At 41.3% G+C, this 15,501-nt stretch overlaps 1 protein-coding gene across 2 annotated transcripts; it reads left to right on the top strand.

Moving 5' to 3' along the window:
* Positions 1-5,114: 5,114 nt before the first annotated feature.
* Positions 5,115-15,465, top strand: idh2 (isocitrate dehydrogenase (NADP(+)) 2). 2 transcript variants are annotated; one of them, XM_055934124.1, is made up of 11 exons: positions 5,115-5,323; positions 10,134-10,225; positions 11,388-11,553; positions 11,767-11,927; positions 12,009-12,152; positions 12,512-12,648; positions 13,761-13,912; positions 14,026-14,138; positions 14,453-14,550; positions 14,816-14,908; positions 15,099-15,465. In XM_055934124.1, the coding sequence occupies exons 1-11, from the start codon at positions 5,209-5,211 to the stop codon at positions 15,181-15,183; spliced, it is 1,356 nt and encodes a 451-aa protein (XP_055790099.1). In that variant the 5' UTR covers positions 5,115-5,208; the 3' UTR covers positions 15,184-15,465. The 2 variants fall into 2 exon arrangements, with proteins under 2 accessions (XP_055790099.1, XP_055790100.1); XM_055934125.1 differs by lacking the exon at positions 5,115-5,323 and adding an exon at positions 5,368-5,460.
* The last annotated feature ends 36 nt before the right edge of the window (positions 15,466-15,501 follow it).

The raw sequence follows: 15,501 nt of genomic DNA, 5'->3' as shown, positions 1-15,501 counted from the left end.
TGTCACAAGATGATAGACTACTGTGTGTGACATCCAGAATGGAAGGTGCCCTAAAGATATGTACATAACATTTGTACCTTAGGGCCTTTTCAGTTTGTTGGGTAATATTTGACACGTTACTAATAGGTTGAACTGCATTCCAGACTGCCTGGAAGAACAAATCCATTCAAATGGTCAAAAGAGTAGGTTCCCACTTGAGTCATGTCATAGCACTGTCTCTCCTCTGATTGACCTTTCATCTAGATCACTGTAGGAGTGAAAATAAATTAGATGAAAACATCTTGTCAAAGGATCTAGAGGATCTAGAGCACAGGTGTCAAACTCATTCCACGGGGGGCCGAGTGTCTGCGGGTTTTTGCTCCTCCCTTATACTTGATTGATGAATTAACATTACTAATTAGTTAGGAACTCCCCACACCTGGTTGTCTAGGGCTTTATTGAAAGGAAAAACCAAAAACCTGCAGACACTAGGCCCTCCGTGGAATGAGTTTGACACCCCTGATCTAGAGGATCTAGATACCAGCAGCATACCACCCTGCATACCACTGCTGGCTTGCTTCTGAAGCTAAGCAGGGTTGGTCCTGGTCAGTCCCTGGATGGGAGACCAGATGCTGCTGGAAGTGGTGTTGGAGGGCCAGTAGGAGGCACTCTTTCTTCTGGTCTAAAAAAAATAAAAATAACCCAATGCCCCAGGGCAGTGATTGGGGACACTGCCCTGTGTAGGGTGCCGTCTTTCGGATGGGACGTTAAACGGGTGTCCTGACTCTCTGAGGTCATTAAAGATCCCATGGCACTTATCGTAAGAGTAGGGGGTGTTAACCCCGGTGTCCTGGCTAAATTCACAATCTGGCCCTCAAACCATCATGGTCACCTAATAATCCCCAGTTTACAATTGGCTCATTCATCCCCCTCCTCTCCCCTGTAACTATTCCCCAGGTCGTTGCTGCAAATGAGAACGTGTGCTCAGTCAACTTACCTGGTAAAATAAAGGTAAAATAAAAAAAATAAATAAAAAAAATAACCAACCACAAGTCTGTCTATCCAAGAACAAAAGATAACAAATGCATATATTTGTGTTCTGAGATCCAAAGAATTACTAATGTCATATAAATGGACAAATCAAAAAAAATATGATGGAGGAAAATAAGTAGTTAATTTGTGGCATGTGTGTAAAACGTGTTCAAACACATAATTTGATTAAAATGTTCTCTCAGAGTGTCTTTGTCCTTTAATGACTTTATGAACTTGGGAGGTGACCTGCCTGGTCTGAACTGAGGGACTGGCTCACCTCCAAGCTTTGACTCTCACATGACTTAGCACTTCCCATTCTTTCTCCCAGTATGGTAACCCTCCACAGCTAAAATTAGAGCCCTTCACAGAGGAGACGGAATGTGAGAGGATTGTGTTGGCTCCATGTCCCAGTCCATACACAACCCATCTGGGCCTATCAAACCATAGAATATATTAACTACACTGTGAGTTTGGACAACCAGCATAGAATATCTTTACTGTAACTGCTGAGAGTCAATTATGCCTACCTAAAACGTTATTATATTCAAATGAATCATGGCTGCGTCTCATTCTGTGTATATCATCATAGCTGCGGGAAGTAGTTTGGGGGTGGGCATGCTGAGTTGTTTTCGCTGTCCCCCAGACATTATCACCCCAATATTAGGTTTATAGGTCTGTAGAATGGTGTGAACAATGTACTGCTCAAACTCATACATAGCCTACATTGACTTATTTAGGCTACTTGTGGAACAGTGCATGCAGTGCAACATGAAATAGATGCATAATGCACACTATCAAGGCCGACTTCAAATACCGACATCAATGTGAAAGTAGCCGGAGCATAAAATAGCTGACTGCGAATGCGAATGCAAACTATGCCAGATAAATCCTACACGTGCATTGAAATAAAAGGAATACTTCAAAGGAATCGCTTAAGGCCACAATCGACAAGGATGCATAAAGACAAACAAACTCGACCAAGGAATGAAAAAAAAAGGAAAAAAATCGACACATTAAGTTCGCACCCATGATATAGCACCGTTGTCCGCCTGGTACAGGTAGGCATAGTTGAGCTCTGTGTGGTGTTGCTGAATGGACCGCATCTCTATCTAGTAGCCAGCTAGAATTAGGCTGTTCAGTTTGTAGGCAGTTAGACATTTTCTGGGGACAGTTGAGTAGCCTACAATGCTTATATGAAAGTCATAACTGGCACGCAGATTTCTTGAAATTGCAGGATCAATTGTAAATTGTCACTTTTATGAAAAAGGCTGCAGACACCCTGCTATAGGCTATATGAAACGATCCTTGTGTAAAACATTTTGTATCAGCAAGACTACTCAGAGAATATTAATATTGGAAAATAGTAGCCGATGAGGAGGCGGCCCCGAAAAACAGTTTGTCTCTATCTGAAATCATTGTGTTGCCTATGCAGCATCTGTTTGCTCATTATGTACAAAAGAACAGCCCTACATCCACACTATAGCTAAATAACTTTGTAATATTTAATGACGTTTTTCCATTAATATTTATCTGTTAGAATATCTCATTTAAATTCAGGAAGATGGACAAGCAAGACTGATAGAGTAAGAGAGGGAAGAGGCAGGTAGGCTACAGGTAGGGATGCAGGCAGAGGATGATGATGTAGGCCTAAAGCAAGAATTAGCCCAACTAGGTAATCATTAATTATTTGCATTATCTTAATTATCATTATGTCACTGCATGACAATGCACATTTGTTATAGTCTACAATTGCTTTTTATCTTTGAAGCCAAAACAAGACATGTCTTTTGGGGAAATGCTCTAAATAGCAAGTTGTTTAGTTGTTTATTTTCATACCAATAGGCCTACATGAAACCAAACTTGCACTAGTCTACTGGGCGAATAAATGAAAGTAACAATTAGGCTTACAGCTATCACAACCTATATTTTAATATCGATAAAATAGCTTTTGGTTTTGAATGGTCACCGAAAAGGAGGGATCCCCACCTCCCAATTAAATTAACCCTTGGCTATCAGACTACAACAACGTTAACAAGCAATGTTCTCTCAAACGCCTCGATCACACCAACAGTGTTTTTATTTGGTACACCAGAAGTACATTATTTTCCAATGGAAAGCTGTGTTTGCCTTGCACCATTGCATTGTTGAGGCAGTTGCAGTGCGTTCTGTGTGGTGCGTACATTGGAATTTATTCTTATTTTTTTTTAAACCTTTATTTAATTAGGCAAGTCAGTTAAGAACAAATTCTTATTTACAATGAAGGCCTACCCCGGCCAAACTCTCCCCTAACCCGGACAACGCTGAGCCAATTGTGCGCCGCCCTATGGGACTCCCAATCATGGCCAGTTGTGATACAGCCCAGGATTGAACCAGGGTCTGTAGTGACACCTCTAGCACTGAGATGTAGTGCCTTAGACCACTGCACCACACGGGAGCGAATGTATGCATCAAACTGTAGGGTACGTGTAGACGGCTTGACAGAAATGGTAGCAGAAGGTGAATGTTGAACTTTTGTTGCACACTTATCCAGATGATGTTGTGTACCATTTTGCATAATAACCCTATTGGTTTGTTCAAGACATAAGCTGCACAGCTCCTCCAGCACTGCCACACCAGGCAACACAGAGACGCAAGAGACTGAACTTCACTGAGTTCACCACATTAGTTTTCACTATATAGATCAACGTTTTTTCTGTGATCGAATCAACATTACAGTGTATCAGCCCCTTTTCAATGCAACAAACCAAAACAAATCTAGTTTTGCATTATTGAATCTGTAATTGTGTTGTAGACAGAGCCAGAGCGCAACAGTATAGATTTATATTGGTAGGTAGCCCAGGAGGGGTCTTTCAATCACCCCAGAGTGAATGAATGCGCTTTTCAGATCAGAGCCAAAAGTGGGAACATTTGTTGGTATCCTTTGCTAGTTAGAACATTATTAGCCCAGTTATAGATAAGTATAGGTCAGCAATGGGGAATTACTGCTTCCTACAAGAGCGCAAAACATGTAGGCTACTTTCAAGCTGTCTTTGAAAGGAGTCAGGTAAAAAGCTTATGTCTTCATTAAAAGGGCAGTGTTGTATTTTGAGACAGGCTTGAATATGCAAATTAGGCAACAGTCAGAGCGGTAGCCAACATTGTCTAATTCTCTGTATGGTAATAATAATACATTTTATTTTATAAAGGGGTTTCTTGCATCATACAACATAATACAATGCACTTTACAGTCAGCTATTTGGCCCATGGTGTTACAGACCAAGTAAAAAATAATGAACTAATGTCAGCCTTTCATAATGTAAAAACAATTTAAAAACTCTAATGCAATGTAGGCCTGCATTGAACACATATAGGCTACTGTAGGCTATATCATAGAAATCAAAAGCTATTTACATGTGAAAATGTCATGATATGGTTTTGTTGGTAGGCCTGCATTAGGCTCAAATAGCCACAAACCCCTAATGGCTACTGTCAAAAACTGTAAGAGTACAGCCTCAGTGTACAAGTTTCCTTTCACAAGACCTAAAATGTGTTCAGTGCCCCCCAAATATTTGAGGGCACATTGTTTACAAATTCAAATTCAAAGCAATCAGCGCACTGCCTTAACAGCTGACTGACAAGTAAAGCAAATGGCAGTCTGCCATCTGCTTTCTAAAAGAGACAGAAAAGGCTGGCATCTGCTCTCCGAGCAATGCTTTGCATGGTCCTAGAGCCAGATATTACGGAATGGAGCTATAGCATTTTAATCGGGATTGGAATGCTTTAAGTGTACTTTTTTATATCGAAGGCTAAAACAGGACTGGTAAAGGCCCAGTGCACAATTTGTGATTTAAAAAAAAAAAGATTATTTTTTTTTATTGTATTTTAAAAAAAGTATAATCTGGTCAGATTTTTCAGGGGGTGCACCCCTACTTCCCGCGGTCATGAATAAAACTGAAAGTTAACTGGCTCTTGTCTAGAGTCTAGACAGGAACGGATGGCTGCGCAGACAACCCAGTCTCCCAGAATGAAAATCATAAATACCCAATGCGGATTGGGACGGTTAGTTAGAAGTCCCTCCCTCCTCTATTGTCTTTGACTGTGTGACGTAACGTCAAGCGTGGGTGGGGAGGTGCTGACTATATTGCAGTGAGCGGGTGTTCATTTCGGCCCTTCTTTGCTCGGAGTTTCTCGGTTATCTGCAAGTAATTTGGGCAAATAATGGCTGGATACTTGAAGGTCCTCCGCTCTCTCTCTAGGTCGGCGACCACTCTCTCCAAAAACCCCGCTGTGCTTGCGCCAGCTGCAACCTCCCAGAGTTTGCAACAGAGGAATTGTGAGTTTTGAGCCAAATAGTGGCCCGGCAAAGCAACGTTAGCCTATCCAGTGTAGCTTTCTCGCAGTTACTTTAGCAGCTGTCTCTTGCGCCCCATTTGGCCAGTTTTTTAGATGTTTGTTTATTTTGGTTGATGGGTAAGTAACTGTTACTACTAAGATGAAAAATTCTTAAATTAGCCAATTTATTCCACGAATGCACATAGTACAACATTTGCTCGGTGAATGGCTAACGTTAGCTGTCAGTGCATAAAATTGACTTGTTTACAAGGCGAGTCATCAGTCTGACCTAGAAACCGGTAGCGAGGGGAAGAGGGTCGAGGGATATTTGTCTGTCACTTTGTTGTCTATAAAAACACATTTTAAAAATGCATTTCACCTTTGGCCTAAAGTAGAGTGCATCACAACGAATTAGGCTAAATGAAGTTCTCGATATTAGATTAATGTATTTTAAATATTGAAATATCAAATCTGACCATTACCATTTACCATGCGAGTAACGTTTGTGAATGTATTTATTTATTTTAGGTGTGGGAAAAATGTATAGTGTCAGTATGCAATACAGAATATACATTAATACAATTATTTTTATTAACTGTCAATGTTTACACCTCCATTGTTTGGCTCTAGCCACTTTTTTTTTTTTGCTAAGAAACCTTTCCCAAGGTCAGCCTATTGTGGGACAAGGCTCTGCAACAGAGAAATGGCTGCCAGAAGTTTTACGTCCAACCAGCAGCATAACTGAACCATGTCGCAACTGTGGAGTCTATCAAGAAAGCTGTTTGACGGGCACTGATTAAAAAATCATCTTGACCTCCCTAATAATTTTACAGATGCCCTATAACCTTCCAGATTAACTTTCAAATTAGAAAGTCCAAAATATGGATGGTATTTAAGATAGTATTATTTTGTTAGTAGCTAGCTGTAATGTCCTGCTGCTTCTATTCTTTGACTTTGAAGCACTGTATAAAGTAGCAGGTCAGTTGAAGGGAAGCTTGTTTCCCCCTCTATCTGCACACATGTAGGCTTTACACTCAGTTGTCTCTGAATCCTGATATTTATGTGTTGGAAGAAGTGACCTAGCTTGCTGCCACTGATGTGTTTGTCTAGAATGAGGTTTTGTGAGGATTGACTCCAATGAAGGGGCTCTAGATAGATTAAAGGCCTTGGTCCTGTTAAAACAACCCACTATCCATCCAGTCATACCCTTGCGGTTGTAAGTGTAACGGATGTGAAATGGCTAGCTAGTTAGCGGGTGCGCGCTAGTAGCATTTCAATCAGTTACGTCACTTGCTCTGAGACTTAAGTAGTGTTGCCCCTTGCTTTGCAAGGGCCGTGGCTTTTGTGGAGCGATGGGTAACGCTGCTTCGTGGGTGACTGTTGTCGATGTGTGCAGAGGGTCCCTGGTTCGCGCCCGTGTCGGGGCGAGGGGACGGTTTAAAGTTATACTGTTACATTGGTGCCGTGACCCGGATCACTGGTTGCTGCGGAAAAAGGAGGAGGTTGAAAGGGGGGTGAGTGTAACGGATGTGAAATGGCTAGCTAGTTAGCGGGTGCGCGCTAGTAGCATTTCAATCAGTTACGTCACTTGCTCTGAGACTTAAGTAGTGTTGCCCCTTGCTTTGCAAGGGCCGTGGCTTTTGTGGAGCGATGGGTAACGCTGCTTCGTGGGTGACTGTTGTCGATGTGTGCAGAGGGTCCCTGGTTCGCGCCCGTGTCGGGGCGAGGGGACGGTTTAAAGTTATACTGTTACATAAGGACAGACGTAAAAAGATTAGGCTGAGCAATAACAGGCAACACTTCTGTTAAAGTATTACAATGATCATTGTTTGAAAGTTTCCATCCATGGTGGATGGTTTTGGTGTGACATTTGGCCTTTTCTTAACCAAAAAAATATAATTAATCTGAGTTTGTATTGCATTGATTCGATTGACATGTTCATAAAGGTATTGTCAAACTGTTCCGTTTTTATTATTACAGTCACAAGATGGACTTTGTCTGCCAGGAGCATTTTATTGCTTGTAACTGGAGCTTTGAATTTTGTTGAGTGGAAGAATTTCTAAATACAGGCATGAATGGGTATGGTGCCATGTGCTATTTCCAAAATATAGCAATTTGTTCTGTCAATGACACACTTGCCTTCCCACTGCCCTACCCTTCAAGTATATGTCAAAATTCAGTGGTCTACTTTTGTCATTTTATTTGGTATAACATACTTAAGGTAAAGTGATATACAGAAAATGGAGTTGTATAAATCCACGTTATAACCCACAAATGTTTTGGTCATCTGTACCATACACAAACACTTCGTTCAATGCGTATGCAGAAACAAATTACTACTTTAATTTGCTCATCTCATGCTTCTTGAAGAGTAGCCAAGTTCAGTTTTAAATGGATGACCTGAAATGTAGCCTAGCCCTTATGTATGTTTAAAAAAATAACCTTAAACACACTTGACTGATTTTGTTAGCAGAATAAGCATAGCCATGATCTGACCTTCAAGAGTTACGCGCATGTAGATATTTTGGTTTGCATTGTCCTTGACTACTCAAATAGGTGCATGTCATATGAATATAAAAGGCCTGTATCACACAAGACAAGCTATCTTTTGGATAAGCCCTCCAGTTGCAAGTGACTGTTTGCTCATGTGTCCCTGTTGGCCTCCTACTGATATTTTGCATACGTTAATGACTAATGTATAAACATGTTTTGTGGAAGCTTAGAAGCCGGATGTGGAGGTCCTAGGCTGGCGTGGTTACACGTTGTCTACGGTTGTGAGGCTGGTGGACGTACTGTCAAATTCTCTAAAACGGAGGTGGCTTATGGTAGAGAAATGAACATGAACGTCTTTAAACAGCTTTGGTGGCCATTCCTGCAATCAGCATTCCAATTGCACGCTCCCTCAACTTGAGATGTGACAACTGCACATTTTAGTGGCCTTTTATTGACCCAGGACCCGTGTAATGCTCAAGCTGTTTAATCCGCTTCTTGATATGCCACACCTGTCATGTGGATGGATTATCTTGGCGAAGGAGAAATGGTCACTAACAGGGATGTAAACAAATTTGTGCGCAAAATGAGAAGCTTTTTTGCCTATGGAAAATATTGGATCTTTTATTCAGCTCATGAAACATGACCAACACTTTACATTGTCTTTTTTATATTTTTGTTCAGTATAGTAGTCATCGCTCCTGCTCAAGTACACATTCTGGGTAAACAATTTCATCAAGTTGTCATTGCGGATCATGTTCTCAACTTGTCCTTGCACATCTTACGTTACAAGAGTATTGCAGATTTAGCTTCTTTTTTTTTTTTTTTTTTTTTTTTTTACAAATGTTTGGAGGGGCGTGATGAATCTTTCATTCAGAGTTCACCCCAGTGTCAGTAAGCTTTTTACACCTGGCAACATTTTTGCTCAAAACACATCTGATTTCTGCTAAATGTTCTCTACAGTATTCAAAAGTGAAGGATGGCCTAATTGTTGCCAGTTGTGATGGCACGTCTACCAAAGTCAACTATTGGCTCTCAAAGGATTAAGTCCTTTATGACTGAATGAGTCTTCCTTTGATTGCATGCAGTAAACTAGATAACTCAATCTCCCTTTTACTGTATGCGACTACTGCCGAACATCTTTATTGGGTCATGGCCAAGGAATGTAGACCTAAATGAAGACTTGCGGCAGAGATGAGTAAGCGAAGCAGTCCATATATATATCTTACCGTATTTATTAGGGATCGTCATTAGTTGTTGCCAAGGCAGCAGCTACTCTTCCTGGGGTCCAAACACAATAAGGCACTTACATTACACATAAAACAAAATATCTCTTTGCTGGCGGGCAAAGTTATGGGCCTTATTTTACACCTTGTTTAGAGGGTTTGTGAATGTCCAACAGAGTTTCTGGAGTAGGCTGTTTTGAGAGGTGCATAGTCGCACTAAAGGTGACATGTTGTGTATACTTAATATAAAGGTTGTCGTACAGCATAGGTCCATGTGGCGGTCTTATTTGATCATTCTACTGAATACCGCCATTTTGTTTCTCTACACTTCTTGGATGTCCTGGGGAGCAGTAGAAACGTAGACTTGGCAGGAACATCAGAAAGTCACTTGATTCCCTGCACCTCCCCCTTTCCACTCCCTCTCCACTGCATGGTCTATCTGGAAGAGTGGGCGAGGGCCTGCCTTCTGCCAGGGCCTTTTAAAAGGCAGAGTTGTGTAGGAGCAGAGCCATGTTTTCTAATAGATAATTGGACTATTTGTCTGGGTGAATCAGAGGGCAAGATGCATTGCAGCTACAGATGAAGGAAAATAGAAATGTCTTGCTGTCAACATTCTTTAGTTATGGGCATTAAGAGAGCTGAATATCTAACTGTTCATGGAGATATGAAACCATGAAGTGCAAATGACAGTGCAGTGTCTTGTAGGATGAGGTGACTTTGATCTCACAACTCTCCTAATTGAGAACCAACTGTTTCTAGAACCCTCCCAAGCAGCATGAGACTGTTCATGAAATTTTTTCTGAGACTTAGAATATTCAGACTTTCAAAGAAAATATTCCAATGCATATTGTAGTATTGGTTGTCATTGGTTTTTGGGTGGGCATGTTGCAGTCAAACAGATGAAGTAATCATAAAAAAATATATAATAATAATAAATGTGTGTGTATGGTAATGAGCTATAATGACAGACTTTGGTTGCTGTGCAGCTTTTGTATTTAAACTAGGCCAACATTGGTGCTCTTCACTACTAGGTGTAGGTCAAGATTGGGACACAGGCTGCCAGTTTCCATTGATGCCCTCTTCTATTTTGGACAGATGGGGACAAACGTATCAAGGTGTCCCAGCCTGTGGTGGAGATGGACGGAGATGAGATGACCAGGATCATCTGGGAGTTCATCAAAGAGAAGGTGCTGAACTGGGACCATTGGAGGAGGGTAGAGGGATGACACAGTGGTGTCTCAGACCCAGGGGAGGATTGCTCTCTGACTAGTCTATTTTTACACAACTGACTGACCCACAGATTGAGAGTGTTTATGTGTCTGAGTGTTGGGAGATTGCCTGTATGCTGTGGGGGAGGGTTTTTGTAAGGTTCCTCTCTTGCATTGGCTGCTCGCCTCCTGGAGATAGCAGATGGTGTGTTGGATTAGTCTGAACATAAATATTAATGGAAGAAAAACATGACCCGTTTTCTGACTAAACATGTTTAATGCGTATTGTTCCACGTAAAACGATATGGGATCACACCACATGAATGAGGATACAATTATTATATCTACCATGTTGTCATGTTGTGTTGCTACCATGCTATGCTGTTGTCTTAGGTCTTTCTTTATGTAGTGTCTCTTGTCGTGATGTGTGTTTTCATCCTATATTTTGTATTTATATTTATCCAAGCCCCCGCAGGAGGCCTTTTGGTAGGCAGTCATTGTAAATAAGAATTTGTTCTTAACTGACTTGCCTAGTTATATAAAAAACAATGAGTGGTATCTAAATGGCATTCATTGTATTTTTTAAAGGTTTCATGTCAATATTGAATTGACTATCTTACTGTTATTTTGACCCTTATGTGCTTGGACTGTGTTGTGGACATTGATTTAAGCACATCCATACCATCAGTCATAGCTCACTGTTGAGACAATGTCTGGAATCCTCTTGTCCTCTGAATAGATTATACCAAAGATCTATTATATTGACAAGATGGTCGAGTGACTACTCCAACAATGGAAATAAATTTCCTCCAAGTCCGATGGGACCATTCTAGCAATGAGGCCAGATATGTGTGACTGGCACAACTAAGTTGTTTTTCTCAGTTGCCGGAATGCCACTTGGATCTGTACATTTGTAACAGCCTAAACATTAAAAAACTTATATTTTATCAAATACGCCTCATGTAATTCAACACTTTTTCACAAACCTCGGACTCTCACCTGGACAGATTATGGGCGCCGTAAATCCTTTCGCTTTGCCTCTTCCTTTCTGTTTATACGTAAGGTCAACTTTCTTTGTCTGTGACAGCCTGCAGCTGGACAGTTTGAGTTCTGAATCCTCTGTCAATGTGTTCTACTCCAGCTTATCCTCTCCAACGTGGATGTGGAGCTGAAGTACTACGACCTGGGTCTGCCATATCGTGATCAGACTGACGACCAGGTCACCATCGACTCTGCCATCGCCACTCAGAAGTACCATGTTGCTGTTAAATGTGCCACCATCACTCCCGATGAACAAAGAGTAGAAGGTATTTGAATAGCATTTAAGTATTTTGTAGTTTTACTGTTAAGGTTCCATCCCTTCTCCAAATGCCCCCCCCCCCCCCCCCCCCCCCCCCAAGGGTCATTCAACCTCACACACTGCTTTACATATTTATTTATTTGTCACTAATGGGAACTTACGGTTGATGGTTTAAATGTTTCCATATTGCTGTTATGTGAGAACTGTGGTTTTCCATCAGAGTTCAAACTGAAGAAGATGTGGAAGAGCCCCAACGGAACCATCAGGAACATCCTGGGTGGCACAGTCTTCCGTGAGCCAATCATCTGCAAGAACATTCCCAGGCTCGTTCCAGGTTGGACACAGCCCATCACCATTGGCAGACATGCCTTTGGTGACCAGGTAAGTTCCTTCTAAATGAAAGAAATTGTAGTATTTTTGTTTTCAGTATATGTGATTGTAACATATCCATTGTTTTTACAGTACAGAGCTACAGACTTTGTTATCAGCCAGCCAGGCACGTTCAAGATGGTCTTCTCCCCTACTGATGGGAGCAAAGGCCAGGAGTGGGAGGTCTACAAGTTTCCTGGAGGTGGCTGTGGAATGGGCATGTACAACACAGATGAGGCGAGTTCAGCACGTCATTCACTTCTTAAGATTACTTTATTTTGTCAACTAGATCCCCCCCCAAAAATCCTGACATTATTTTGTCCTAGTTTTTTTTCCTATGAGATTCAAGTGGTAGTTCATTGAGTGAGTTCACCTCCTGTAAACCTGCCTTACCATGTTTGTTTACCATCATGAGCAGGAGTGTTTGATTTGACAATATCAGAGGTCATGTGGCAGACTTTCAACTTGTCTAGTGGAAATGGAAGTGTGAAGTGCGGACTAATCGGGGGGTTAATAGCCAGAAGGATGTAACCTCTGTACTGCTGCTTATGACCTACACTTGGGGTGACCCATGTTCTCTTTCTATTCCACCACAGTCTATTTCAGGCTTTGCGCACAGCTGCTTTCAGTACGCCATTGGCAAGAAGTGGCCCCTCTACCTGAGTACCAAGAACACCATTCTCAAAGCCTACGATGGTAGATTCAAGGACATCTTTGAGGAAATCTACCAGGCGTTAGTATTTGTTGCTTTTTATGACCTCTTTAACCTTAACCTGTTAGGGAGTAAAATATTGGTTGTTTCTTCCTGGTTCATGGGGTTCCTCGCATAGTTTATATGGTGTAATGCACTGCACTCTAGGGTTGAGAGAAATGTACCATTTCTCTTAACGTTAAAACTGCACTTTTTAAAAATCATTTTAAACCTTGTTAAATCATAAAATGAAGCAAATTCACAATTCAGATATGGTTCTGTGTATGACCGCTGGGGGGGCAATGCACTTCACTCTACCACAGTCCTGGCTACCTACATACCGGTCGTCACTAGGTACCAAAGTCATAAAGCCGACCTATTTCTACAATTTCTCTTAATGTGATTTTAATCCTAACCTCAACTACACTGCTAACCTTATGCCTGACCTTTAAATTAAGGCCAAAAATAGAAGAAAAAATTGAATTAATTTTTACAATGGAGAGTTTGACTTTGTGGCAGTGGTAACTAGTGAAAACCCTACTTGTACTTGCAGAGCAATCATTGTACAATTTCTCCATCAGGGCCATCACGGTTTTTAGACATGGCATTTGTAGTCTTGTTTTAGATATGCCGTTAGAGTATTGAAGCCGACATCCTTTACCATGGACAATGGCTGCATATCAACTGCAATCATTTCTGTAATCAGCGCTGTGATTTTCTCACTGTCTTTTATCGCACTGCTACCAGAAACTGGTTGGGTTGTCCCTTTCAGCATGGCACCTGTACTGCAACTGTAGCTCAATTCCGCATCACAAAGTTTGCATTTCATCACCTCTTAACGTCTCAAAATATTGCCATACAGGACTTCGCTCCTGTCACTTCACTTTATATCCGTGTCAAATAATTTGAAAGATACATATCTCCTAATGTTACAGCATTGTTGCATAAGGTATTTGTAAAAATATATATATATATTGGGGTCTGTTAGTGGTAGTTTTGTGATAACTGCACTGTGACTATAATTTTGTAAAAAATAAATAAATAAAAAAATAAAATGTTTTCGGTTAGGGATTGTTCTAAATGTTATTGATCCCAATGTCGTTTAAACTTTCACACCCCTGCTGCACTCACTACCATATTGTTTGTGTCCATAGGAATTACAAGCCAGAGTTTGACAAGCTGAAGATCTGGTACGAGCACAGGCTCATTGATGACATGGTTGCCCAGGTGCTGAAGTCTGACGGTGCCTTCGTGTGGGCCTGCAAGAACTACGATGGAGATGTACAGTCTGACATCTTGGCTCAGGGTGAGGAATTAGGAAATTTACACCTCACTTCAAATGAAATGAGTTTGGATGAAAATAGTCCTTGTAACAGGTTTGACTATGGGTGACTGACATACTGTATGGGTTCTTCACAGGTTTCGGCTCTCTGGGTCTGATGACGTCAGTGCTGGTGTGTCCTGATGGCAAGACCATTGAGGCAGAGGCAGCCCATGGCACAGTGACCAGGCACTACCGCGAGCACCAAAAGGTTAGTCACTCTAGTACTAACCGCCTCCATTACAACCCTAGGTCCATATTTAGAGAAGCATAAATCATGGCGCATGCAACAGTGGTATGGGAGGAGTCAAATTAGTGTCTCTCTGTTTTAATGTCTGCCTGGTTGATTTGTGTATGAACAGTGCCGTCTTGTGGTGGGAAATATGCTGCCAAAATGACTTCATAGGCTGAAATAAATTATCCATCAGCATGGGATTGTTGTAGCCCTATTTTGTACCTGCTTTTACATGATCCGTAAAGTATCAGTATTTCCATAGTTAAACTGTGACCTTTGTCCACCTTTAGGGAAACCCAACAAGCACCAACCCCATTGCCAGCATCTTTGCTTGGACCAGAGGCCTTGAGCACCGGGGTAAACTTGATGGCAACCCTGACCTGATCAAGTAAGAAATTAATTGAGCTAGTCTTTTAAATGATTTTTTAAAACAGATTGTCACTAGATATGATCATTTACTGATCACATTTGGCTTTAACTTAAGTCTTCATATACTGTACCATGAAGTGAATTAATTATCATACAACAAGCAGCTGTGCTGTAAAAGTCCCACTGTCCTATTCCATTAGTGTTTGCCAGGCAAATGGCAGTGTTTTAGATTCACAGGTCAGCTGTTGTGACTATTACTGAAGTCTTGTCTGTTTGACCTGCAGGTTCGCTCTGACTCTGGAGCGGGTGTGTGTGGAGACCGTTGAGAGTGGCGTTATGACTAAGGACCTTGCCGGCTGCATTCACGGCCTTTCCAAGTGAGCTCATTACTATTGCATTTACTAAATTATTGATCTGCCTAACATGTTTATTAATGCATGGATCATTGTCTTGTTTTTGTATTATAATCATGGGGGGAGAATCATTTAGATTTTTACCTATTATTGAAGTGTGCTTGACTCTTAGGGACAGGGCCTTGACTGAGTAACTTGTGTCCTTTCATTGCAGATGCAAGCTGAATGAGCACTACGTCAACACTGAGGACTTCCTGGACGCCATCAAGAATAACCTGGACAAAGCTCTGGGCAAGTGAAGGACTGAAGAGTGCAGCTAGCCTGAAAGTGACATTGTCCTGTTTTTGTACCTCATTTTTAACTTGGGTCAGATAGCCAAATGCATATTGTCTGAAGAAAGAAGTAATATGTAGTGTGTCAGATTATGTGATCGTACTGTTGATCTGTTCCATCTAGCACTCCTGTCCCTATTTCCAGGGTTCTATTTTTGTAATGAGGTACTGTATTCCGATACTGTATTATGCCTTCAAAGAAACATGGCCATGTCAAGAATATTTGCTAATACATCTCGTTTGATCCTATGCTTGTGTTCTGCCTCATTTTAATATTCTATGATA

The sequence above is a fragment of the Salvelinus fontinalis genome, chromosome 9 (genome assembly GCF_029448725.1).
Source record: "Salvelinus fontinalis isolate EN_2023a chromosome 9, ASM2944872v1, whole genome shotgun sequence".
NCBI classification, from domain to species: domain Eukaryota; kingdom Metazoa; phylum Chordata; class Actinopteri; order Salmoniformes; family Salmonidae; genus Salvelinus; species Salvelinus fontinalis.
Note: the sequence above shows the minus strand (reverse complement) of the source record. Positions and strands in the feature narration are given on the sequence as shown.

What these genes read in the sequence shown, in the direction of transcription:
- idh2 (XM_055934124.1), top strand. Translation starts at nt 5,209, where the DNA reads ATGGCTGGATACTTGAAGGTCCTCCGCTCTCTCTCTAGGTCGGCGACC. An exon ending in GGGAGTTCATCAAAGAGAAG is followed by an intron (nt 10,226 to 11,387) that starts GTGCTGAACTGG and finishes GTTCTACTCCAG; the next exon opens with CTTATCCTCTCCAACGTGGA. An exon ending in TGCATTCACGGCCTTTCCAA is followed by an intron (nt 14,909 to 15,098) that starts GTGAGCTCATTA and finishes CTTTCATTGCAG; the next exon opens with ATGCAAGCTGAATGAGCACT.